Source organism: Diadema antillarum, unplaced genomic scaffold, assembly GCF_040938485.1.
Source record: "Diadema antillarum isolate AM-2024a unplaced genomic scaffold, OU_Dant_1.0 seq00001391_RagTag, whole genome shotgun sequence".
Lineage (NCBI taxonomy): Eukaryota > Metazoa > Echinodermata > Echinoidea > Diadematoida > Diadematidae > Diadema > Diadema antillarum.
In genome coordinates, this window is record NW_027272146.1 from 396,241 (window position 1) to 422,049 (window position 25,809).

General features: G+C 37.3%; 1 protein-coding gene across 1 annotated transcript; it reads right to left on the reverse strand.

Moving 5' to 3' along the window:
• Positions 1 to 1,283: 1,283 nt before the first annotated feature.
• Positions 1,284 to 22,534, reverse strand: LOC139708952 (aqualysin-1-like). Its single transcript, XM_071620921.1, has 8 exons — positions 22,424 to 22,534; positions 13,184 to 13,321; positions 12,253 to 12,382; positions 11,451 to 11,566; positions 10,253 to 10,394; positions 8,546 to 8,730; positions 1,824 to 1,995; positions 1,284 to 1,423 (listed from the first exon to the last, which is right to left on the reverse strand). The coding sequence occupies exons 1-8, from the start codon at positions 22,532 to 22,534 to the stop codon at positions 1,284 to 1,286; spliced, it is 1,134 nt and encodes a 377-aa protein (XP_071477022.1).
• Between the last annotated feature and the right edge of the window lie 3,275 nt (positions 22,535 to 25,809).

The following is a 25,809-nucleotide window of genomic DNA, read 5'->3' on the forward strand; positions in this document are numbered from 1 at the left end:
CCTGCACATGACAATATCACTCTTTACTTTCAAAAATAGAAAAGGAAGATAAATATATATATTTTTTTTCAAACAAGTTCTCGAAAGAATGATTATTATGCTTTTCAAACCCCGCCTCCGCGCTTATACCCGAATAATGCTATATTCTTCCAGTCTTTCAAGAAAAGAACACATGGATAATCTCAAAAGATAATAATGAAAGGAGGGCCGTCTAATCGGCTGGTAACAACATTTTCCAGCTGGTGATAATACTATTCCGAAATGTGATCCTAGACTCTCGAATAAGCTTCCAAGATTCATTAGTCTGCCCAATTTTCTATAAATTTTACAGACACATCTCAAAACTCCACTTTTTATCCAGTAATATATAATCTATTATTATAATCTGTGGATTTTGTCATTCTCATTAGGTATTAGACGATAATCAGATTCAACGCGAATTTAAAGTCACATTTGCTAATTACAGGTGTTTTTTTTTTCGAATACGGTCATATAAGCTATGGTACCTCCCTCTTCAGTGCCTCTCTATTTTATCCTCTTAGAAGGTCCATCTATTCTAAAGAGCTAGGTGGCTATCTGCCCATTCTATATAATGTTGGATTATAGGAGGCGCTTGTTCACAGAAAAGTTTAAGATTTCACCGACGATGACATGAGGTATCTGTTCATTCACATGCTAATCCCCGGTTCGATGGAACAAACGTATTCCGCACAGCTGTATTCGGATGTGGCAGGGGATCCCCGTTTCCATAATTTCTTTGATGCAATCTATGTATATTTTTAAACAATGTATGCATCTAAATAAGTTTCAACATTTGTATTTGTTTTGGGCATGTACAATTCAAAGAGAAATAAAGCCAAGATTGGTTTTCTATTGCAGAGCAGTAAAGCATTATTATGTACGTTTGCTATAACTGCTGCGGTATGAATTATGAAATGATGTAAAGCGCTGTGAAATAACTTTACTTTTGTAATGATGTATCAAGTGGTGTACAAAATTAATGTAATTATTGTATTGTATTGTAATTTTTGTATTCTTTTGCATTGTATTGTATTGTATTGTAGTGTAGTGTTGTGTAGTTTAGTGTATTGTAGTGAGTTGTATCATATTGTTTTGTATTGTATTGTATTGTATCGTATTGTATTGTATTGTATTGTATTGTATTGTATCGTATTTTATTGTGTTATATTATATTGGTATCATTTCCTTTTCGAGCGTCTTGTCCAGTTGGTCCATTTTGGGGAAGGAGGGGTGGGGGAGGGGAATGGGGGCTTGGCCGGGAGTTAAGGGATGTACAGCATCTTGTTCGGCGACTCATTGCCCGGATCCTCCACCACGTGCTTTGTTGAATCGTTGATCAGCCTACACTTGATGTCTGCGGGCGTCAGACTGTTGTCGTTACCCAGCATGATGGCGACCGCACCTGTACGTTAATCAAGGATTGGGTTACCTGGGTATGTCTGATACGACTTGGATGACAACTCACATGAAATAATAAAACACATCCAAATAAAAACTGTGATTTTATTATCACCGGCCATCAACTTTGCGCAGTCATTGTGAACTTCTTATGAAAAGTATTTATACACCTTTTACCAGAATGTGATAATGACTTGTTACTTGTGTATCTTGTGTTTGGAGTCCCGGGCCCATTGGTATGTTTGACATACAGAAATACAGCTTATGTAAGATCATCTTTGGCCTACTTTGCCTATTCAAAGGGAAATCCCTGATTTCATAATCTGGATCATCTAAAAGTTAAACGAAATACGAGAACATTACATCTGAAGATGAATTTCCCGGTTGAAGGCTATTTCTCGTACCTGTTACGTGCGGAGTAGCCATTGAGGTGCCGCTTATAGTTCGTGTCTCCTCCGATCCTCCGATCCACGCGCTTGGTATGTCGACGCCAGGAGCGAAAATATCCACGCATGACCCGGTATTCGAGAAGGACGCCCTCTTGTCATTGATGTCCGTAGCGCCAACCGTAATTGCCTGCAGAAAGATAATGATGGTGAGGATTTTATTACAAATTCAGGAAGGATGATATGCAGGCCCGTAGCCAGGATTTTTCAAGGGGGGTGCGGTCACTAAAAAAACGGACCTTCGGTACCAATACCAATGATGACACACACACACACACACACACACACACAATTATATATATATATATATATTCTTTGGACGACCGAACTACAAAAGTTGTATAAGAATTTGCGCGCGAAGCGCGCCGCAAATTGTGAATTTTGACTGTTTTAATGACGTTTTAAAGTCTCGAGGAAATTTGTATTTTTGTCTGTTGCATGCAATCGCGTTACGGTATTTCATCTAGGAAATAGTAAAAACTCATTTTGCCAGGAAGTTGCAAAGTTTAATTGTGTTCGAGACTCTGCGCGCGTAGCGCGCCGCAAAATTGAGAATAGTGATTTTCCTGGTGTTGTTTTAACTTTTATTTTTTCTATTGTATACCCGCGTTAGCAGGCCTGAAGCCAGGATTTTTAAAGGAAGGGGGGATTGCGTTAATTAACAAAACGGTCCTTTGATACTGTCCCGGGAGGGGTAGCGACAATTAAAAGGTGGACACCATGCTCATACATGGACTTTCAAAATGGCCCCTAAATGAGTAATGATCATATGATTTCTTCGGGCCTTAAAAACAAGTATTCCTTCAATGTTTCCTGCACCCTAAAGAAGTACTTCATCATGATTGAACAATATACCATTTTCCCAAATTTCGGCCTTTTTGATACCCTTTGATTATATACGCTCGTACATCACACTTTCCATCTAATCCGTGAGAAAAAACGACCCCTATTACGCGTTTTCTTTAGCGAGTATGGTCACGGTGTCCACCTTTCAGTTGGAGTTTTCCATCCCATTGGATGCTGTTTGGAAGATGAAACATTCACTTTACTATACAGTATATCAGCCGTTGGTATGCGAGTTTGTCAAAAACGAAAATAAATAAGAAAATTTTTAAAACAAAATGAATTGTAAATGTGAACCATTTATATTTTGCCTCCTTGTGGTAGGATATTTCCAGCATTTCCGAACTTTCAAATAATCATTTTAGATTTAATAATATTAAAGGTAGTAGATCCGATTCGCAAACATCTCCAATATCAGTCAAATGTCATATTAACCATCATGCTAAGAAGGTTTTCTTTGTGAAATTTGGAGGTCAGTGAAATTCAAAAATTAAACATCCGTTAGCCATTGGAAGAAGTTGAGTGCAAATTCAGACCTCAGGCTTAGTGCTCAGATGTTTTCCTATTTGATTTGATCTGTCTTACTGTGCACACTAAGATACATACTGGAATGGTTATTTCTTATTTATTAAATTATAGTAGCATATTTGGTTACTAGCTGTCTCTAGGCATTTTCGAATTTGGGCTGCAAAGACTCCGATCCACTACCTTTAACCCTATAAAGCCCAAGGGGGGGGGGGGCACATTGTGCCCCCTACCAGATTTTTGTTTGCCACTCCTTCATCCTTAATCCGATTTCAACCAAATTTGGTGACTTTTCTTAAAATCTTATTGCAAACATTTTGATATATAATTTAGCTATATTTGATGTTGCTGGTTGCCATGGCAACCATAAACTGACAACCATGTCAGTCAGATTTTGCATCTTTTTTTTCTGTTCCCATTTCATTTAACAGCATTACAGTGTATGAAATGGGTGTTTCTTGGCTGAAATTTGTTGAAGAAGCAAAATTTGAAGTAATCATGGTCCTGGAAAGTTTTTCTTATTATTTCCTTTGTTTTTATGTGACAAAGGCATAAAACAATAGATATAAAGGAGATAATTGAAAACAATAATGTGTTCTACAGATTGCCCGTATATTTTGAGTTATTTTGATTCCTTCACCCAAGTTATGCCTCTAATATCATTAGTTTATCATATTTTCAATTTGCAATCTCAAAATTCCACTATTATGCAAATATGAAATGTCATAACTGTACGTGTACCCATCCCAAACATTTCATCTCAGGTTTCATAATGAATCACTATGTTGATATGAATAGCGCCCCCATGTGGTGACCTTGAGAAATTTCAAACATAGCAAATAATAAAATTCAACTTGCTTATCATTTGTGGCAAATATGAAAATGATTGGTCTATAATAAGACATATATAATGGGGATAAAGAAATTATACCAAAAAATCACGTTTTTAGCATATTTCCTATGTATTTCTTTATATTTTTGTAAATAGCGCCCTCCATGGGTGACCTTGTGAAAATTCAAATGTACGGTCATGTACAGTATGAGTTACTCTACCCACGTGCCAAATATGACGATGATACATCAAATAATAAAAAAGTTATATAGGGGGGGGCACAATGTGCCCCCCCCCCCCCCTTGGGCCTGCGAGGGGTCAAAATAGCTTGGGCTTAATAGGGTTAAGTTAGAAGAGAGATAAGTAAATAATGATAAAATAAACAAACAAAAAAGAATGAGTTTCTTTTGTAATACTATCTGACAAACTTTTTACTTCACCATTTTACTTCATAGCTCAGCACTTTCCATTCTCTCTCATACCCTCTTACCCATTACATTTAAATGAAATACAACTAAAATGAGTTTGCGTGCCTGCATAATACTCTTTGGAAATTATAAATGAAAATGTTCTTAGGTTTTGGCTCACTTTAAAATGAGAACCAATAGAACTGTCACAACATGAGAAAATGTATAAGTAATAATCAACACTACATTTCCGAATTTAGCCTGCAAAGAAATCCGCTACCTGTAAATTAGAAAAGAGATTAGTAAATAATGATAAAATAAACAACAAAAAAGAATGAGTTTCTACCGCCGTATCCAGAACAGAGCCTGAAACGGTGCAGGCTCAAGAAATCGTTTGTACTATAATACGTCTTGAAGTACTGTGTGATACTGTTGACTAAGACTTCTACAAAACTGTAAGTGAGAATTGTAATCCAATCCGACTCATTACCTCAGATATTTATGAAAATATATCAATAAAGAATGTAAAGTAAGTAACGATGCGTCACAATGCAGTCTAACGCTCTCACAATGCTATCATACATAGGGTTTTTCACTGACTGTTTTTACTCCGGAGCTCTTGCAATATTCAGGCTTTTGTAATACTATCTGACAAACTTTTTACTTTACCATTTTACTTCATAGCTCAGCACTTTCCATTCTCTCTCATACCCTCTTACCCATTACATTTAAATGAAATACAACTAAAATGAGTTTGCGTGCCTGCATAATACTCTTTGGAAATTATAAGTGAGAATGTTCTTAGGTTTTGGCTCACTTTAAAATGAGAACCAATAGAACTGTCACACTGCTGACAACGGCAGACAGTGAAGGTCAACGGCTCAATTTTTCGTTGGTAGTCTCGTCACGTGATAGTTCTGTATGGATTGTACACGTTCCCTATGACAGCAATTGTGAATGGGTAGTCTAGCTTTACTGCAAATTTGCGTCAGGACTGCTCAACCAATGGACAAGATTCTTATGTCACAAAAATGGGCAGAACCTCTACTTTCTGAAACCGTGCTCCCCAAGTTTGTGCGATCTTCCGTTCTCGAGATATCCCGTCTGGAAGAATTGCAAGACGGCAAAATATGCTCAAATTCGTCAAATTTGGACTGTTCGCCATAGACAATACTACTCATAAGGTACTTTTCTGATCTAATTTGCGTCACTGCTACAAATGTTACAATAAAGATATATACACATAAATAATCCCTAAAGTGTCCACTTTCAGAATCCGGGCGCCCCAAGTTTGCTTCTTAAACAGTTTAAAAGTTACGGCAGATTTTGTGGAAAAATGCGTCGATTTTTCACCCGTTTTACGTGTTGTAGCGTTCGCGCGGAAGCGCGGCTTCGCAGATGACCGAAAGTTTTCAATATGTAATAGCTCGCACAAATTGATACATAACATTTGTGTTTGTGTGCATGGGGACGATCCGATGGTTTATACAATAAAAGGATTTCGTACAATTATTTTGAACATTGTTAAACGTACTCTTCCACATTTACGTAGCATATAATGTGTCTTTATATTTATTTGGATTGTTATCCTGAGAATTGCTAGAAACCGTTATTATGAAAAAGTGGACCTTTCAGAATTTTGGGGGGTGCGTACGCACCCGACGCACCCCCCCCCCCCCCCTGGCTACGGGCCTGATATGAATTTTTTCATGATATCTATTCATTGGAGAGCTGTGACGAAATTAACCTTGCGAAAGGGAAGGCTACACTAACACTGTGACCAACCAAGGTCTGGTTCCATTTTTGTTTCATGTAAATTCATAATGTGCAAACCAGTGTGAAACTTGTCTATTAGTAAATTCTTGTGACTGTGACTACTTGTACCGTTTGGGAGGGGGGGGGGGGGAGAGGAGAAAATCGAGAAAATCGAAAAGAGTGTGAGTCTTTACAAACCACTTTGTCACTCTTTTCTCTGTCTAGTGTAGAAGATTAAAGGAAAAAATTGATTAGTTTTACTCTTGAGATTTGGAGTTTGTCTAAAATATCAATAGAGCTATTCCGTAGTTCTAATTCTATAACATGGGGCGGCAGTTACTAGTATGGTTATTGGTGATAGCTCTGCTGTAACCAAACCACCATACATAAAACGACCAGAAACGTAGTAATGTACTCGTAATGAATACGTTGCAAATATGAGAACCTCAATGACTGCTTATTCCTCATTATTACTATTGTCAGAACTGTTATTATTCAAGTTCATAATATAGGTTTTCCAGGCCAATTTCGCACTTTTTTCAGTCCAATTCCTAATAGCTAAATCCAATTTAGCACAATTTAGCCTATAGATGGCATGTTCGGTATTTCAATTTTATAATCTTTTCATTCAAATTCATTTTGGAGCATTCAAATTACCTTTAACATCATTCGAATCAGCACTTTTTCAGTTCAAATTCGTAAGACAAACACCATTTCCCGAATCGTTCATTCAATTTAGCATGAAATAGTCACGTGATCACGTATACGCTGCGCTCGTTCATTCGAATTCATTCTGAATAGACATCCAATTTCGCATTTACTGCATTCAATTTAGCAGACACGTGTATGCTTTTATTCTTTTTTTTCCATTTTCATTCATCATAGGTATTGTGAGCAAGCATCTTAACATTATATTTTCGTATTCATTCTTTATTCTGATATCACCTTTGCAACAGTACTTTTAAAATGTGTATGTGTTTATACTGTTCGATACCATTATTTCATTCACGGGTACATTAATCTGAAGTTTGTTTCGACATTAATTGGGAGTAGGAGGTTTCAATTTACATCGTGATTATTTCTTTCATCCGCATGTTTCATTATTTTCATTTAGTAGGTGCTGTATTGCGTTAATCCTCATTGAAAATAAAGTACTTGGATCAGCTCTAGCCATCGATTGTCAAGGTTATTACTCTCAATTGTTTCTATGATTCTTTCCCTGTCTTCATGAGAGATACGCCTGCATATATCTGCTGTCATGACTGGACATAAGAAAGTGAAGTGAATCTATATATGGTAGTGGTGCGTGTATAGTTCTGATAACATGTATGAAAGAAGAGGGGCGTTACAAAACTACAAACTTGTGCTATTTAGGGTCAAAGATACCTTTCCTATATACTTAACAGTGTGTAGATGAAACAAAAATTCAAATAATTAATTGATACGTATAAATCACGTTTCTCGCCTTTTCAAAATAGAAATAACATTACGCCAATTTGAATGAACATGTTTTGAATTTGACTGCTCATACGCGAAATTGAATGACTGAAATACCATTTTCTGCCAGTGTTGGCGAATTGGAATGACTGAAGAGCACGTGTCAATTTGAATGCCCGTTTTACGAATTCGAAACATTCGAACATTTTCATTGCTCGAAATACTAAATTGAACGAACATGTTGCAATTTTGTATAACAGGATGTGCAGTGACGAAGATTTTTGCTAAATTGAATGAACCTTTTATCAAATGGACTGACAAAAGTGCGAAATTGGCCCGGACAACCTATAATATGAAAAAAAAGTACTGGCATCATATTATTATTATCATTATACAAACTATGATTCCCTCAACATGTTTATAATTTCTGCCAAGTTTGGTTAAAATCCAGGTATAAGGTTTTAAGAAGATTATAGAAGATCAGCTTTGGGTCCGCTTCACACTCTGTCAGCCGCCCCACCTCCATGGTTCACCGCCATCATTTTTACAAGATTTGATTACTCTCTCCATTCATGGTACCAGGGAGGTGAGTCTCCCTATGGATTCAAGATTGGTCAAAGTCCAGACAGTTTTAAAGTTGATGAAAATGTAATTTAACAAACAAACATGAACAAAACAGAACACAAGTTTAAGGACGTACGCAGTACAGAGAATGCTGGACGATCGTATCAGTTCCCTTGAACTATTCAACTCACGAGAGCAAAAAAAATAACAACAACAACAACGACGACGACGACGTTAACGACGACGATGTCGACGACGGCGACAACAACAACAAGAACAACAACAACAGCAAAGCAAAACAAAACAAGTTCTCCTACCTCCGACACTCTGCCGGGCGAAGCGTAGCAGGCGTCCATATCATAGTTGCCTGCGGCAACAACGGCGGGGACACCACTATTGATAAGTCCCCGCACAGCATCGTCCACGGACCGGCTGGGTGATCCCCCGATCGACATTGATGCCACAGCGGGTCTTACTCCTTGGTTGGCAATGAAGTCGATCCCTGGCAAAAATCAACAAAATGCGGACACAATATACGATTAAATAAGACAATAGAGGCACGATATTCATTTTGATTTGTTGTTGTTGTTCCTGTTGTTATCATTGTTGCTGTTGTGTTTTCTTTCTAAACCCAGCGCGATATTATTTCTGACATTTCAAACTAATTGGCGACAGTATTCGTAAGATTGGTTGATGTAAACATGAGCACGTTTGGGTTGCGTTTCACTCAGAGCTGGGTACAAAAGCCATGTAGGAGTAAAACAAGAAAAATGGCAGATTCTAATATTTTGAAAGTTGACCTCATTTTCTCTCAAGATATCCATCACACAAAACATCTTAGAGCTCACATGCATATTAAAATTACGAATCCGAGCGAGTGCCGAGGCAGCGAATAAAACATGTTATACTAGCATGCAGTAGTCTTCATTTTCTTCTAAATCTAATGAAGCTATTGAAATATAAATTTCTTCGATGATCAGCCTATGATTGTTCGGCGGTAAAGCACAACGTACATTGTAATTACTAACACTTCTACTACAACTACTACGACTACAACTACGTGTACTACTACGTGTACTACTGCTTCTACTATGGTACTAAAAATTATAACAACATAATAATGCTTTTAATAATGAAGGTAGCAGCTGTCGGAGTAGTAGTAGTGGTAGTACGAGTTGTAGCAGTGCTAGCACTACATGTATAGGTAATGATAATAATAGCTGATCTAGAAGCTTTTTAGTGTGGTATTGTCCGGTAGAGCAAATATTGTGCGGTGATTGTTAAAGACATCTTTTTTGTGTGTTTTTTTTTTTCTATGTGTGAAGTGGAACGTAGAAGGTTAATCACATGCAACTACATGTGCCATTTTATAAATAGATTAAAGTAAACTTGTTTTTGTTTGCTTATTTTTTAATTCATTTTCCTTTCTCTCGCTCTCTCTCTCTCTCTCTCTCTCTCTCTCTCTTAATGGAGACAATTTGCAACCTGAATGAAGTAAGGTGAGTGGGCTCGTTTCATTCTGAGGGACGAAGTCGCGCTATTTTGTTTTTGTTATATTTTGTGGTTTCATGTATTTTTTTGTTCATTGGAAGTTTGGTTATGGAAGGTCGAAAAAGAAGTCCCGGATGTGCCTGCTGTCGAGTCGGCTATCGGAGAGGAAAGGAAGAAAGGACTATGGAATACCTATATACACTGTTTGTTCTTGTTGTTTTTTGTTGTTATTTCTCTCGGGGTTTGGTACACATATGTTTATCGTTAAGGTCATTTTTTTTTTGTTAGCCACTGTCGCATTAATTGATATACATTTATGGCATTCCTTTGTAAACATGGATTTAGCTTTTTCTTTTCTCGCGATTTGATTTACATGTATATCTATCAATTTTCCATCTTTTTTCTTAATGAATTAGTACAGTATCGTTGGGGGAAAATGAATTGGACTCCAGACTTCTAATCAGCTTTTTCTTGAATTTCTGTAAATATCAAAATCAATGAAATGTTGACGATTTCCATGGAAGAAAACATACCTGCAATCACCTGCGAATACGAGCCAGAACCGTAGCAGTTAAGCACGCGGACGCCGTAGATGTTGGCTCCCCGGGCGACGCCATACACATCACTGCCAACAGTTCCCGCGCAGTGTGTTCCATGACCGTGACAGTCAATTCCCTGTCAACATCAGTATCACATTGCATACTCATAATTGTTATTTCATTTCACTGAAATCATTTATATATTAGGTACAACGTGTTATGAAATTTGTAATTTATAATAAACTCGAAAGGCACCTTAACATAACTCATCTCATCGCAATGGAATCTTGTTCTCTCTTCTTCTTTTTTTTTATTTTTATACACATTTTCAGAACTTAATTACGGTAGGTACCGAACTTCGCCTCTCCAATTTCAATACCATCGTTTTCCCCAGAAGGTCCAGTAATCATTATTGCCCAACAAATTGGTAGGTATCTATCTTCAAACAAGAGTCAAGAGGACATCATCGTCATAGGTACAAAAACGACTTCAAGGATGTTACCCACTCAATTCGCAGTGGCAAGTATAATCCTTATAAGATCACTTGATAACTAAATTTTAACTGCTCCATCCAATAAATCAGTTGCTCTTCTTGTATTTGTCTCGTATGAATGATATCAAACGGTTTAAAGTTTTAACCCGAGGATATGGAGTGATAGGCAAGGCCGCTGACATGGTATTAGTACGTCCTTGCAGCTTAATTCCGATTTTAAATCAATCGGCTTTGTATGAAGTAGCACGTACTACACGGACCAAGATCCGTTGCACTTTACCCATATGAGAATTTGTATGAATTGGGTGATAACACGCCTGAAAGCTCGGATTACATGGTTGGCTTTAGGTCGTTTGAACAGAAAGTGTGTCTCGTAGACGCCGCGTCTATCACTAGTAATTCCTTTAAATCGGGTGAATTAAAGGGAGAGGTTTAGGCGTGCGATGCTTACGATTGTCACCTATACATGATACTTTATTGTAATATTATAATGGATAGGGATTTTAGAGTAGCTATCTCTGTGATATGGATTTCATACAACATTGTGTATACTCTACCGTGCATTCATCACAAAGGATGCAGCAATGAACAGAATAGTTGTGCAACGTTCAGCGCTGGTCATGAGAGGTTAAAGTAGATCAATAAACCTCCCATGAGATAAAATCCAAGGTGCATTTCTCTGAGCAAAGAGGTACTCACATAAGCATCTCGATCTCCTATTGCGTCGAACGCCACAGAGGCCCGTCCTGCGAAATACTTGCTTTCCGGGTAGATTCCTGTATCTATGACATACACGTTGACGCCACCGCCGTCACCTTGGTTAAACGAAAATTGAAACCATGTAATTAATCTATGGTTGAGTTTTTTTTTTTTAATCTCTCAGGTTCGCTAAGATTCATTATCGGCAGACTGCACTATTGCAGCAGCGGACTGCGAGCATAAAAGAGTGTACCCGAATTGAGAACGAGTCTGAATTCGTGAAGATATCTTTGATATTTCTACATAATCACAAATCAATCAATCAATCAATCAATCAATTAAATTAATTATTCGTTCAATCAACCTCCATTTCCATCTGTTCTTGTTATATAATAGTCTCTAATCGTCTATCCATTTATCTGTATTAATATGCCTACATCTCTGCCTAAGTCTTCCTCCTTTTCTTTCAGTATTTTTTGACTGAATGACTATTTGCCCATTTGCATCACCGTATTTCCGTATATGTTAGAGACTGAATTCATTTTGGGAAAAGTTTAGGGGGCCATTAAAACAGCTTATCTAAATTGTAATTTCTCTTCAATATTAGCTCGTAACTACAACGGTGGTATCAGCATGTTTTGAAAAAGAATAGTGATAAAATAGGGTCGAGTTATAGTTCGCATGAAAGTGTGCATTGCGTTGGTTTTATTTTTTTTTTCAAAAGGTGATAGGATGCGAGATAATTAGACAGCACCATCGCTGTCAACATCAACACTTCAACTGGTCCGGGGTCTTGCAATACCTTCAAAGTTAGCCTCCCCATCCAAGGGCAGATTTCGCTGGTCGACGCGATCGAGACCCCACGATGCCTGGGCGAATGTGCGGGCGATTCCGTCTTCGGCCACGTATTTCACGGCTTTCATGGCTCGGACCTATGGGAAGGTCATTGAAATGGAGATACAATGATGAAGGGCGATGGAAAGGCAATCTGTCCTAGAAATCAACCAAAATCGGCTTTCCTAGGAGGTCCGATGTCTTCTTCTATCAAGAAATTTCCGTCAGACACTGGTTTTACTTACTAATTCCATGAAAGCTAGGAAAGCACGCCACACCTGATATAGTCCTCCGGAACGGTAGTTTTCTTTCGTTATATCGAGATTATCACATATCCGAAAATATAAAGTGTGCAAAGATGATGTCTAGTTGATAAGTTTTGGTCCTGAATTTTACCTTGTTGTATCCGATACTTCGTTATGAGCGTGCTCGTTATAACGGGAGTGCACTGTACAAAGTAGTTGCTGCATTAGCCAAGAAGCAGCTTGCAAAACTATCATTAGCACCATCTGATTCACTTGGATACTATCACGATGTTTGCAGTTTTATCTGTTTTTTTAATGCCACTTTCTACTGTACGACCGATTGTTGTTTTTTTTTTTGTTTTGTTTTTTGGTTACACTTCGCCATTGTGTTTCTACTTTCAGCGCCTTATGGGTGAAGCTTAACATTGATTGGTTGGAAGATCCTGCAACATCAAAATTGTTTGTGACAAACTCAATCACAACCTCATCAAAAATACAATAGTGACTAGATGGACAGCATCGTTTGTTTTCTTGTTGTTTCAATTGACCACATAACTGTTTCAAATTGAGTCAGTACTTAGCTATCATCTGTACTCTTCACACTTGAAGCAATGATGTACACAATCAGCTTGTGCATGTTTTTCTTTTCCTTACCTTTTCCAGTGCATGTGGAAGTAGTTTGATGGAAAGACCATTGATCACGGTGTACCTCCATTTGATCACAGCTTCTTGGAAGATACCGGATTTGTCCCCCACAATGGTGTTCTCGAATGCCTGAAGGTCATACTCTGGCTGAAAAGTAAAGACGAGAGTTTCAAAACAAAGGCTCAGTACTCCCAGCAGTCAGCACTATACTACTACCCTCATAATTGTCTAGTTATCGTTTTTTACTTGGGTGAAGAAGAGAAACATCTTGAACTGAGAAAAAAAAAAGTGGTAGTTTGAGGATAATGAACTGGGAGGAGCCAAGCAACCAAGAGACACAAACACCTGTAGCTGAGAACCTTATTAAAGGAAACCTACACACAAAGAAAAAAATGTGGATTGAGTGGAAGCACCAACATTAGTAGAACATATTAGCGAAAGTTAAAGGAAAATCGGACAATCAATGCAAAGGTTAAGAATTTTTAAAGTTTTTGTGTTGGAACCGCCGGATGAGGAGACTACTTGAGTTTATGACATGATGTGTGGACAACAATACAAAGAAAATATAAAGAAAATTAAACATGATTTCACTTTTCTAGCATGATAAAAGAACACGTAACTAACTGCTTTCAGAAAGCAGGGGAATGGATACTACCGTAACATATGTCAGTATCAAGTTGATGGAATGTGTAATATTCATTAAAATTTTTTTTGTGTGTATTCCCTTTAAATTTCCTTGATGATTGTTGTCCACACATGACAACTTGAACTCTAGTAGTCTCTACATCTCTTCATCCGGTTCCAACACCAAAACTTTAAAAATTCATAACTTTTGCATCGATTGCCCGATTCTCCTCAAGGTGTTCTACTAATGTTGCTGCTTTCATTCAATCCACATTGCTTGGGTTTTGGTTTTCTTGAACAGTACCAATGTGGTTCAAGTCATCATTTTTTTTAGACAGTAGTTACAAAGATACATAGTAATTTCTACTATATGTGACCCTGCGTCACAAAACCAACAAAAAGTCGCCACATATGGGTGTTTAGTTAGGGACAGATTCTGAAAGAACAGAATGTAAGCTCTAAAATGATGTATAACTCAATTCAAATGGACTCCCCTTTGCTATCTAAATGTTAGAAAGAAAGCACACACTCTGGAAAAGTGGGAACTGAGAAAAGAGGCTCTGAAGTACAGGGTTTATTCAAGCGCTTAATCCTTTACCAAGCCGTGCTAGCTGTGCGGTGAAAGGGACAAAACGCAGGATGCACCGGAGCAACAACAATGAGGGGGTTATCAGATTTTAAAGCTGAAATTGAGTATGTGCTATAGACACATTATGTTCATGATTAATGCCAACTTTCAAAGCAGTAGCTTTATCCTTTCACAAGTTATTAGACTTGAAAGTGAAGAGTTTGAAAAGGATTTTAAGAAATGAAAAGGGGCCTCTAAGACATATCTGATCATTCTACTATTCCCCCCCCAAAAAAAAAAAAAAGCATTGAAGAAAAACTGCTGAAAACACACTTTCCCATTCATGCTATGATCCCAAACTAGAGGATAGTGTAGGAGAAGGATTGTTCTTTCAGAAAATATGAAAAACCCAAGATGGACTCGGTTCACCCATTTGACGTTTTTAGAGTCCTCGCGTAAAATCAATGGGTGCGACTTTTTGTTTGTTTTGTGATGCACGGTTACATAATTATAATGTATTATCTGCAAACTAATATCCCTCTGCGAGAAACAAGCCACATCAAGTTTTGATAGGAAGACGTCATGAGAAGGCATTAGGACAGAAACCAATGTGCACAAGGCTTAATTCCCAAGAAGGGAATCCCCACCATTTCTGAATTTTAAATTGACTTAAATCCTGATTTGTTTTCACGTGACACTATAAAGAAAGAAATGAATGTTTGTTAATAAGCAACAGAAGTAAAATAAGAGCTTGAAGCCCCCCCCCCCCCCCACCCCTCACCTCTGAAAGACTGGGCAATGAGAATACGTGCACCCGGCTACAGAGGGGTTATCCAGACAATTACAGTCTATTCTCATTGTCCAGTCTTTCAGAGGTGAGGGGTGGGGGATTGAAGCTCTTATTTTACTTCTCTTGCGCATTAACAAACATTCATTTCTTTTTTATAGTGTCACTTGAAAACAAATCAGGGTTTGTGTGCACGTCACGAGACTGACACCCACACGTCATACGGCCCACAAGTCATACAGCTCACAAGTCATACAGCCCACGAGTTCGACACTAAGCCAACAAGGCCCACGAGAACGACACATATACGCGCCGTGTGGTATCTGTCGAACTCGTGGGCTGTTTTTACCTAGTGTCGAACTCATGGGCTTTATTTGCCTAGTGTTGAACTCATGGGCTGTATGACTCGTGAGCTGTATGACTCATGGACCTATTTTCAATGTCGAACTCGTGGGCTGTATGACTCGTGGGTGTTGGTCTAGTGGGATGACTCCCTGTAGCCAGCAGACTCTAACTACTAATGACGGCATAATTGATTCTAAGCCCAGGGCCCCGTTTTATCAAAGATATAATCCATTATAAATTTCCTTACCACACCAAGCTGCCATACACTTACAATAGAAATCAGCTATAAGAATCAAACATAACTCTTCATAAAACAGGGCTCAGGGCCCCGTTTTATCAAAACATATACTGGTAATCGATTTCAAATTTCTTTACCACACATGATGCCATCGACTTATAATAGAAATCAACTGTTTTTTATAATCAATTATAACTCTTCATAAAACAGGGCCCTGTATTTCGAAAATGCGCAACTACTGACAGAGCATGCGGACTTTCTGATACGGAAAGATTATGAAACATCGTATACTCTACATGTAACCTTTCTATACAACTTTCTTCAACTCCACAGTCCATGACAATAATGCGTGTAATCTAATTTTACCACATTTGAATTTTTTGTATCTGATATAGATTTTGCCCAACTCATGGGTAAAGTAGATCACCTTATTCTGAAGGTCTGCGGCCGTGACGGGGTCTCACTCTAACGCTTTACGCTATAGTTCGGGCCTAATCGGGCATCATTATCACTGCATGTTTATCAATAGCACACTCCAACACACGAATTTTGATGGCTAATACACTGGGGGAGGAGGGGGGGGGGGGGAAGGGGAACAATTCACTCCATCATTACCTATCCGCCAAGGATCTAGGTTATGTTTTTGCCGAAATTCGTTTCGTTGTTTGCGTGTCAGTACTTATATTTGGATGAGATTTTCAGACTTTAATGTAAGGGGTGGTAAAAAAAAGTGATAAGTTTTTAGCGTAAATCCAAATCATGATCCCTTTTTTTATGATGATGATGATGATGATAATAATAATGATAATGATAATGATAACAATAATAATAATAATAATAATAATAATAATAATAATAATAATAATAACAATAATAATGATACACGGTTCTTTATCTGGCGATAGTGACCCTATGGCTCTGGCAAAGTCTGAGTGCTTAATTCTTATGAAATTAAGAATCACTCTATGGGTACAGTTAGTTAATGCAGAGAGGGGAAAGTCTTGGAAGAATGCACAAACTAATAGTATATAGTATGCTGGGACGAAAAATCCGACATTTTTGTTGACACAAGCGGATTTGCCTATTTGTTTTTGTTTTTTATTTTGCTTTTGACTGTCCCCAAACGCACTGCCTTCACGGAAACTGGTGTCTATCTTTGAAGTACAGGACACTGACAAAGACATTGACATTCTTATTAAATAATAGTAATAATAATAATAATAATAATAATAATAATAATAATAATAATAGTCATAATAATAATAATAATAATAATAATAAATTATTGCAAATCTTCGCACATACAGTGACATTTTATTTTTAGCCCTAACCTTACGAGAGAGACGGGCACACACAAAAAAAGGTTCTGTACCAAACAACTACTTGTTTTGTGTTTCCTTTTTTTTTTCTCGTTGTATAGTAAAGCGTTTCATGAATGATGCACATTGTCTCGTTCTCTGTACTCTTACCCTGCATGGTTCCATGGCCTCAAAATGTATCCTAGGTCAGATAAATATGACTATTTTATCTATTTATTTCCGTTTTATTTCAACAGGGCAGCCCTTTCAGTTAAAAAGAATGCTTTACCAAGGGGCCCTGCACAATAAAAACATACGCAAACATATAATATTCAAATGCACAACGTTACAATCAAAACAAACGTAAACATATCAACCAGATAGCAAAAAAAAAAAAAGGATGTGTTACAAAAATTATACTACGATAAAAATACAGCATGAATAAGAAAGAAAGAAACCGAGAGAATATAAAACGCAAGTTAAAAAACAACTGTAACAACAACAAAACAAAACAAGTGATATGTCAGTTCCCGGTGTCATAGAAATAAACATACATGTATTGTGCTCTGTTTTTCCTAGTAAAAAATCACAATAGAGTTAAAACTTGAGAGATGAAATTCTACTCTGCTTTTTAAATATAGGAAAAGATGACAAAACTTGCATAAAACGAGGTAAGTCGTTCCAAAGGTTTGACCCTTGATAACGCAGAGATCTCTTATAATATTCCGTACGGGGTGTATTGATTTTTAGTGGTGATAACATGTTTTATTTCATGATTAATGAGGTATCGACGATTCAACATTATCCTGTATCTGCTGGGTTTAGGCTGGTACTTGTCATCAAAATATAGCTCATAGATGAACCACACTGTTCTGGCATTAAACCTTCACGAAATCCGACTGTATATAGGACTTAAGATTCAATGACACTACGGATTTGATTTATCCCTGATGCTCTACATTGCCAACTGAGTGAAATTAATTATACACTATATAGGCTAGCTATGTCTTGAAGCGTGAGTGTTCTCCTCGAAACTCAGTGTAAGCTGCTAAAAGAAAAAAAAAGAAGATTACTGGGTATTCATTGTACAATTAGGAGAAGACTTCTTCCAAATGTTGGAGAATGCTGCTGTGCTCTTCTTCATCCTTGTGTCTTTAGCCACGACATGGGCTCTTCAAACTTGAAAAAGGACAAGTTAAATCATCGATCTCTTCTAATAATTTTACCAATTAATGTATTAAGCTTACGAATTGTTCGTGACTGGTGCCGCCGAACACACGGCAGCCTTCTCATAGAAATAAATGCACGCCCTCATGATTCAAAGGCTTCCACTACAGGTAGCCCATACACAAATCATCCTGTTTCGGATTTGCCACTCAAATAGGACCTGTTCGGTGTCTTTTGTAAGGCGTCAAGGTCCAGTCCGCGTGTAAGACTCTCGCCGTAATGCCTGTACTAAATTTTCAAAGGGCAGGCAATCCTATCAAAAGATGATCCCTTTTAATTCCATGGACAAACGTGACGTCTCGAACCGATCATATGGATTTGACCATAAGCCGGTAGGATTCTAGCTTTCTTGCTGGTGCAAATGCTGGGACCCAACAAAGCTTTAGTGACTTCATAAAGTCTTCACATCCATATACTCCTCTCAGTTTAACCGTGGGTCAGATGGGTAGAGAAGAGAGGATTTGTGTGTGTTTTGTTTGCATTTTCCGACCTGAAATTCAGCAATCTGGTACACACTTTTCGTGAAATTTGGGGGTTATTATTTCTTTCAAAACAGTAAGAAAAATACATAATATTCACAGATAGATATGTGAATGTCTCTCTAAATCGCTGTATCTCAGCTCTTGACGAGACCGGGAAGGGAAGGGTGTGAGAAAGGGTAGCCCTCTCACACACCTTCTGCTGGAATTGAGATAGACCCATCTTTCGCTCACTTTTGTGTAATATCTGGAAAATTGTCAATCCCCAAAGTGTGTCTAGTATAAATCTATGGATAGGAACCGAGCGGGGGAAGGGTAAATCAAAAGAGGATGAGGGAACTTCTGAATTTATTGAAATTGAATTGGAATTTTAGAATTGAAGGACCAAACTGGGGAGGGTGTGGGAGGGGATATATCTTCCTCCCACGCGAGGGAAATTTTGCATTTTCATTATTGAAATTAAGCAATCTTGTGCAGGCTTTGGTTAAAATATTTGGACAGTTTTCCATCAGAAAACAAGACAATTTTCCACATCACGGAAATTATTGGGAGAGGATGCAACTACCCTCCCCCCCCCCCCCCGATCGACTATCTTTTTCCTTTTTGTCTCATTTTTCCATCTGAGGGAAGACTGGATAGCCAATGTTCAGCTGCACTATAGCTGGTCTTCCGTGATGGGGTCCAGTTTAACGTGAGGTGGAACCTTTAAAATGGCATTTCATCTTGATATTATGTTCCTTACTGTGATAGAAGAAAAATCAGAGACGTAACTCTGTGAAATTCCGGGGGATATTAACAATATTGGACACATGAAAAGTTAATTCATTGTAAAAGTTTTCACTTATTTAATACTTTCTCATAAATTGGGTAAAGATAGGACTTATCCACTGAGCACACGCAAAAATGTATCACTCTTGTCACAAAGTACAGGTCAAATATTTTTTTTTTCTTGGGAAAAAATTAAAGTTGACGAATTTCTGTGTACAAACCAGGTGCTGAACACTTATACGTCACACAGAGTTGCCGATTTGTCTTACTCTCTCAACTTTGAAAGTTCATAAGCTTTTTGTGGGTTTTATCTCCTTTCCCCAAATATTTTGACTGATCTACTACTCTATTTTTCTGTTTTAAAAAAGAAGAAGAAAGGCAACATAACATCAGGACGGAATTTCCCTTTAAACAACATGAGAAAGCAGGAGTTCGCCGAGTGCTTTCGAAGATAGCTCATGTGCACATGGGTACAAATGGCCTTTCATTTTTCTCAGTTCATTAGACACTTCACACCATTCAAAGCGACATAATGCATCAGTTTGCCCAACGACTCGTATTCGCCTGACAAAGAATGAACCTGCGTAGATCAAGACATAGTGACCAAAATGGTTCGTCAATCAACGCTTTGGGAAGCATCTATTGCCAAATACCAAATACTGTCAGGTGGATGTACGAGCAGGCACCATTAATAAGGATTACATGAATAATGATTTGTTGCATCACAGATGCTTAACTTTGTGCATTTAAAAACCAACTTGTCTCTCAGTATAAATGACCTTTTTTCTGCTCAACGAGAACCCCCGAACTGGATTATTAAAGGGAAAAATCCAGTCAAAATATAAGTTAGTCTGATAAGAACAAGTAAAATATTATGAGTTCAACGGTATAATTTTGACTAAAATCGGAGGAAAAATAAGGAAGTTATGGCATTTTGAAGTTTCGCTATTTTGGGGAAAACAGTTCTTGATCGCCTAATGATCGGTCAATATGAATATGCAAATGGCAAAGTGAGCATGTCATTCCCTCACAACTTACAATACAGTTTGTACATAAAATTCTGAAATTTCTAGTTTTTCATTCAAACTCAATTATGCCCGAAGCTCAAATCCTCATATACCTAACTGATCACTATTCTGAAGTTATCAAACCAGGAATAACATCATGTTTCAGACGTCAATACAGCGCTATTGAATTTTCGACATTTTTTTTTTTTTTTTTTTGCATACGTTCAATGGAAGATTGTGAGGATATGGCATGGTTAGCTCACTCATTTGCATATTCATATTCACTGTACAAGAACTGCTTTTGCAGAAATTAACAAAACTTAGAAAATGTCATTACTTCCTTATTTTTCATCCGATTTCAGTCAAATTTTTACCGATGAACTCGTAAGATTTTATTCTTTTTATCACATTGACTTATATTTTGACTGGATTTTCTGCTATAAAGGAGACCTCTGGATGATTTTCAGATGTTTACATTTGAACAACTATAAATTAGTTATACTGAGGACAGAGTTTCAGAATATATGATAATTGGGATGAAGAATGAGAATATTTTCAAAATTTAGAACAAATTGGAATGAACAAGGATGATGACATGGCAGAGTCACCATAAGAATGCATGAGTTGGGACTCAAGAAAGCAGAACAAAAGAAGAAGGCATGCATAGACTACACACAGGTGAACTCGCAAGCAAACGGTATTGTAATGGAATTACCCTGCTACATTTCTGAAATATGTGAACCTCCTATGTCATCATCCTTGTTCAGTGTAATTTGTGTAAGGTTTTTCAAAGTACCGCTTCTCTGCTCAAGAACCACAATAAATTCAACAAATCAATACGTGGAGTTGTCGATTTATGTACTACATGATGTGAAATTACACATATCATCTGTAAACATACAGGCCAATTCACCGGGTTAGATATTTGAACAGCACGACACAAGACACAGAAAAGCGTCAGATTATGATTCAAACTTACTAAGTAATCGGTTTGTTGTTGTTGTTGTTTTTTTTTCTTCATTCATTTATTTATAAGGTAATTAGATTATTTGGAAAATAACAAAAACAAACAAAAACACACTGAAATATTAATTTGCAGTACCGGAAACGGACGAGATACACGTTTCGAAAAATCATGCTTTTAAACTGTGTCCATGGTTAAAATCGACGAAAGTTAATCAATAATGGCGCTTAAAAGAACCAAACACACATAATACATCATACAAAAAACAACATTAAAACATATACACACACGCACTCATTCACACACAAAAAAAAAAACATCGTTCAGAGAAAAAGAGTGGGGGAAACCCTGAATTACGAGTAGAATGTCTTTAACTATGTAAACACTATTTCATTTCGGCATTTTTACCAGGTCTAAGGAAAGAGTTCCTTATGTCCCCCCCCCCCCACTAATTTGCACAAAATAAATAAATTATATTATATTTTTTTTACTAATAATAAACTAAATAAAAGTTATGCTAGGGTTATGTCTCAAAAGGAAGTCTTCCCATAAATGGCATATCCTTTATTTCGTATATTATTAGTATTTAAAAAAAATGTAATTTAGTGGGGGGGGGGGGGGGGATAAGAAACTCTTTCCAGGTTTAATTCTTTGCAGAAAACATCACGCGCATGCACCAAATTAGTTGTCTTGTGTTTCTGCTATCAAGGTAATTCAAATACTGCAGGATCGGAAACGAGGGAGGGGAAATTATGAACTAAGTACACTGTACCTGTTCATGTTCAATGGTTGGTATGGTTAGCATAGGTGTTGAATTTCAATTTGGATTGGGAGCTAGTAAAAGAGCTGCGGTCGATCTTTGTACTACGTTCATAAACATAATAGCAAACAGTGTTAGTCATAGTAGTACTGTATAAACATGTGGGCCATTACTATGAACTTACATTGAGTACCACGATGTAGTGATGTTTAATGGCTTCTGCTGTCGTATCCAGAGTGGCGTTGTAAGCGTAAGAAGTCGCCAGAAGGGCGAGGAAGTAGACGAAAATCCTCATCATTCTAAAGTCGTCTTCTCCTGAATTGTTTGGAACGTGTTACTCGCAGGAGCGATTCACAGCGAAATGAACTCCAAGTCTTCGTGTTGACCAGTAACCATTGTCATGTTGAAGAGATCTCATGCGCACGCATAGCGCTCTTCGATGCATGTCCGAAGAGATTTTGTATAATCATACTCATTGGTGGACACTGCATGGGTCAGTGGTCAGTCTCTGAGCACGGAGAAGTTCGTCATGCCTGATGCCTGGCGGTAAACAGTGAAGGCAGCTCATGCTATCGTTGACCTACAATTTTACTGTAAGTCGCACATGGACACTCCGTTGCTTTGTTAATTGTCGATTTCTTTGTCTTTTTTTTTTCTCTCTTTTCTCCCTTCTGGTTGTTGAGCGATCTAAGGGGCATCTGAATAAAAACACCGGATTTCCTATATGTGAAAGATGCAAACTATAATACAACTTTTATTTTAAAATATTACTGTCCATCGCTTGCATGATGTATGACATTCTGGTGTACTGTGAATTTGATCCTAAACAACCTATCAGCCTGATGCATGCAGTCCAATCTATATGTACCTCTGATTGAGGAAATGGATTGTTCAAAAAATAATGAAAGAACCGAAACTCAATGAAGATAAGGCATTTTTTCATCGACATATTGTTAATCCCCCCCCCCCTTTGTCGGTGGCCATAGATATTAGAATAATTTGATATGTAAATGACAAAAAAAAAAAACGCGATTGGTGGCGGAATTACATCTGTCTAGTTAATAGTCTCCCCGCACCTCCGGTGGGTTCGACAAAAAGGAGGCAGATTTCTGAGTTTGTAAACGTTGGTGAGGTGTGAAAATGAATGATTAAAGAAAGATATTAAATTCTTAACCTATGAAAGATTGGATTAATTGGATCTCTTCCTTCTTTTTGGCTTTGTTATTCATCAAGATGATAACAAACAATGATATTTATATATTTACAAATTTGAAGAGTTTTATTGCAAAATGAGCTAAGCAACATCTTTAAACATTTCAAAATAAGTTCATCATCAGATAAAACAAAATTAAACCTTTCCAGTATTAAATACCTCACTTGTGACATAACGAGGAATATTCTAGAAGTTATAATCAAAAATGTCCTGTATTTTCTTATCATTTTCTTTTTTGTTTTCAAGCAGCTTTAATCACAAATATCTCAACTAAGCAAGAATGGAGATAACTCGTTTTGCAATAAAACTCTTCATTTATAAATGTGCACACGGATATAATGTTACGAACAGAAAGTGAATTTTGGGGTTAAATGCCCTGTATGTTGTGAAGACAATGTTTCATTCATTCACATGGATGCCAAGAGCATCCAAGTGCTAAACTCGGAAGAAACAGACCCTTGTCAATCTTTACAAAGATCCACATTTCCCCCATGACCACTGAATCAAACTGAAGGGGCCTTTCTGCAAGATGTATAGGTAACAAGTACGTGTAATAGTTTTATAAACAGAAACAGTATTTAGATTATTAAATAATCATTTTAAAAGTTATCAATGCGAAAATTCCGACTGTTTATTTTTTACATACTGTACAGCAAATAACTAGGAGGTGAATATCCTCGTCTTTAGTCACAGAATGTATTTTCTGCAGTTGTCTTTTTTTTTTCTTCAAGCCGAGTTTTACATCTTTAATCATTTATTATGATTATCCTTTAAAAACCAATCCTTCCCTCCTTTCTCACCGGTCATCCCCTATACCTATCCTCCTCTCTCTCTCTCTCTCTCTCTCTCTCTCCTTTCCTTTTGGGTTCTTCTTTTCTTTTCTTTTTTGTCCGTATCTAAAAACGCAAAACAAAATGAAAGGTGCCTTCATTATTCACTCCGATCAATACTAATCGAACACTTTCATTCGTGCATGCAAAAGTTTATTGTGTACAATGATAAAAACGGGTACAAAATTAAAGACGCATTCAACCAATAATTAAGGACGCTAAAGCTTAGCTTAATCTCTCCTCATTTCATTAATTGCTATGAAAGCAACAAATCAACGATCATTAGTCCTCCAAAGAATGTGAAACTTTGAAGTGTTAGCTATTACATATCGAACTATAAATTTGTCATTAACTAGCATGACAACATTTAAATCCGTTTGCCTAACTGGAGAGAGGGGGTAAATTTTGGTGGTAGCTTGTTTGGCAGTCAAAATAATACTTGAAGCTCGCTCTCATTATTTCATAAGTCGATCGCTGATATAATGAGATCATTCACAAAGATAAGATGGAAACTGATTTTCATGATTTAAACAACCTTACCTGCCCCGAATTATTAACATTTGAATGTTGCTATAGCCATGCTCGCATTTGGTTTCAACCCAAGCTATACGACAAAAGACTGACATTATTAATATCGATACTCTATACCACTTGGAGTAACCCCACAAATATTCTATGGAAATCTATGATAATGATTATCATTTATGTATTGTATGCATCATAGCCAACATATAAGAAAACAACATACACTATATTTGTTATGGTAGCATTGTTACGGTCTAATTTCAGCTACTGGCTTTTTCGTCATATTTGTTACATGTCTCTCCCGTAAATGCACCAGACAATATCACTCTTTACTTACAAAAATAGAAAAGGAAGATAAATATATATTCTTTTTAAACACTTTTGACGTTTGTCCGGTATCAGTATGTATTGAACATCATTATTTCACGCAAGAATACACTTGGTCGTAGCATCAGGTAACTGGAAAGTGACTGCAGGCTAAAATCTATTTTTGATTCTCTGCCTCAAATATTTCTGACCGGAGTGTCGCGACATTCTGATGATATTCCATATTGAGGAAAAACAATAACAACAATCCCAACGTTGTGATTTCTAACAGACATATACATACATATAATTTTCGTGAAAAGAGCGTTTATAAGAATACAGCACACTCCGTAAATTCATTATCATATCCTGTATGATACTGAATATAAAGTGACATGTGTCAATTATTGCACTACACTATTCCACGCTATGAGAAACACGCTCAGTCCTTAGTCTCTACAGAAATGCATTCACAGCGACCATTGCAAACTGCAATAATAATACTCATAACACCCGCCTCACCTCTTCACTTCTATATAGCTGCTAGGGCAGTGACAAACTTTCGATAGTCTGTTTCAAAATTAACTGTGGTGTGATTTTACAGCTGAAGTCCAGACTAACTTCTGTGCATTACCAGGAAGGCCATCAACGTATTTGGTTGAGGTGAATGGCACTCTGTGATAATCAGGGGCCAGG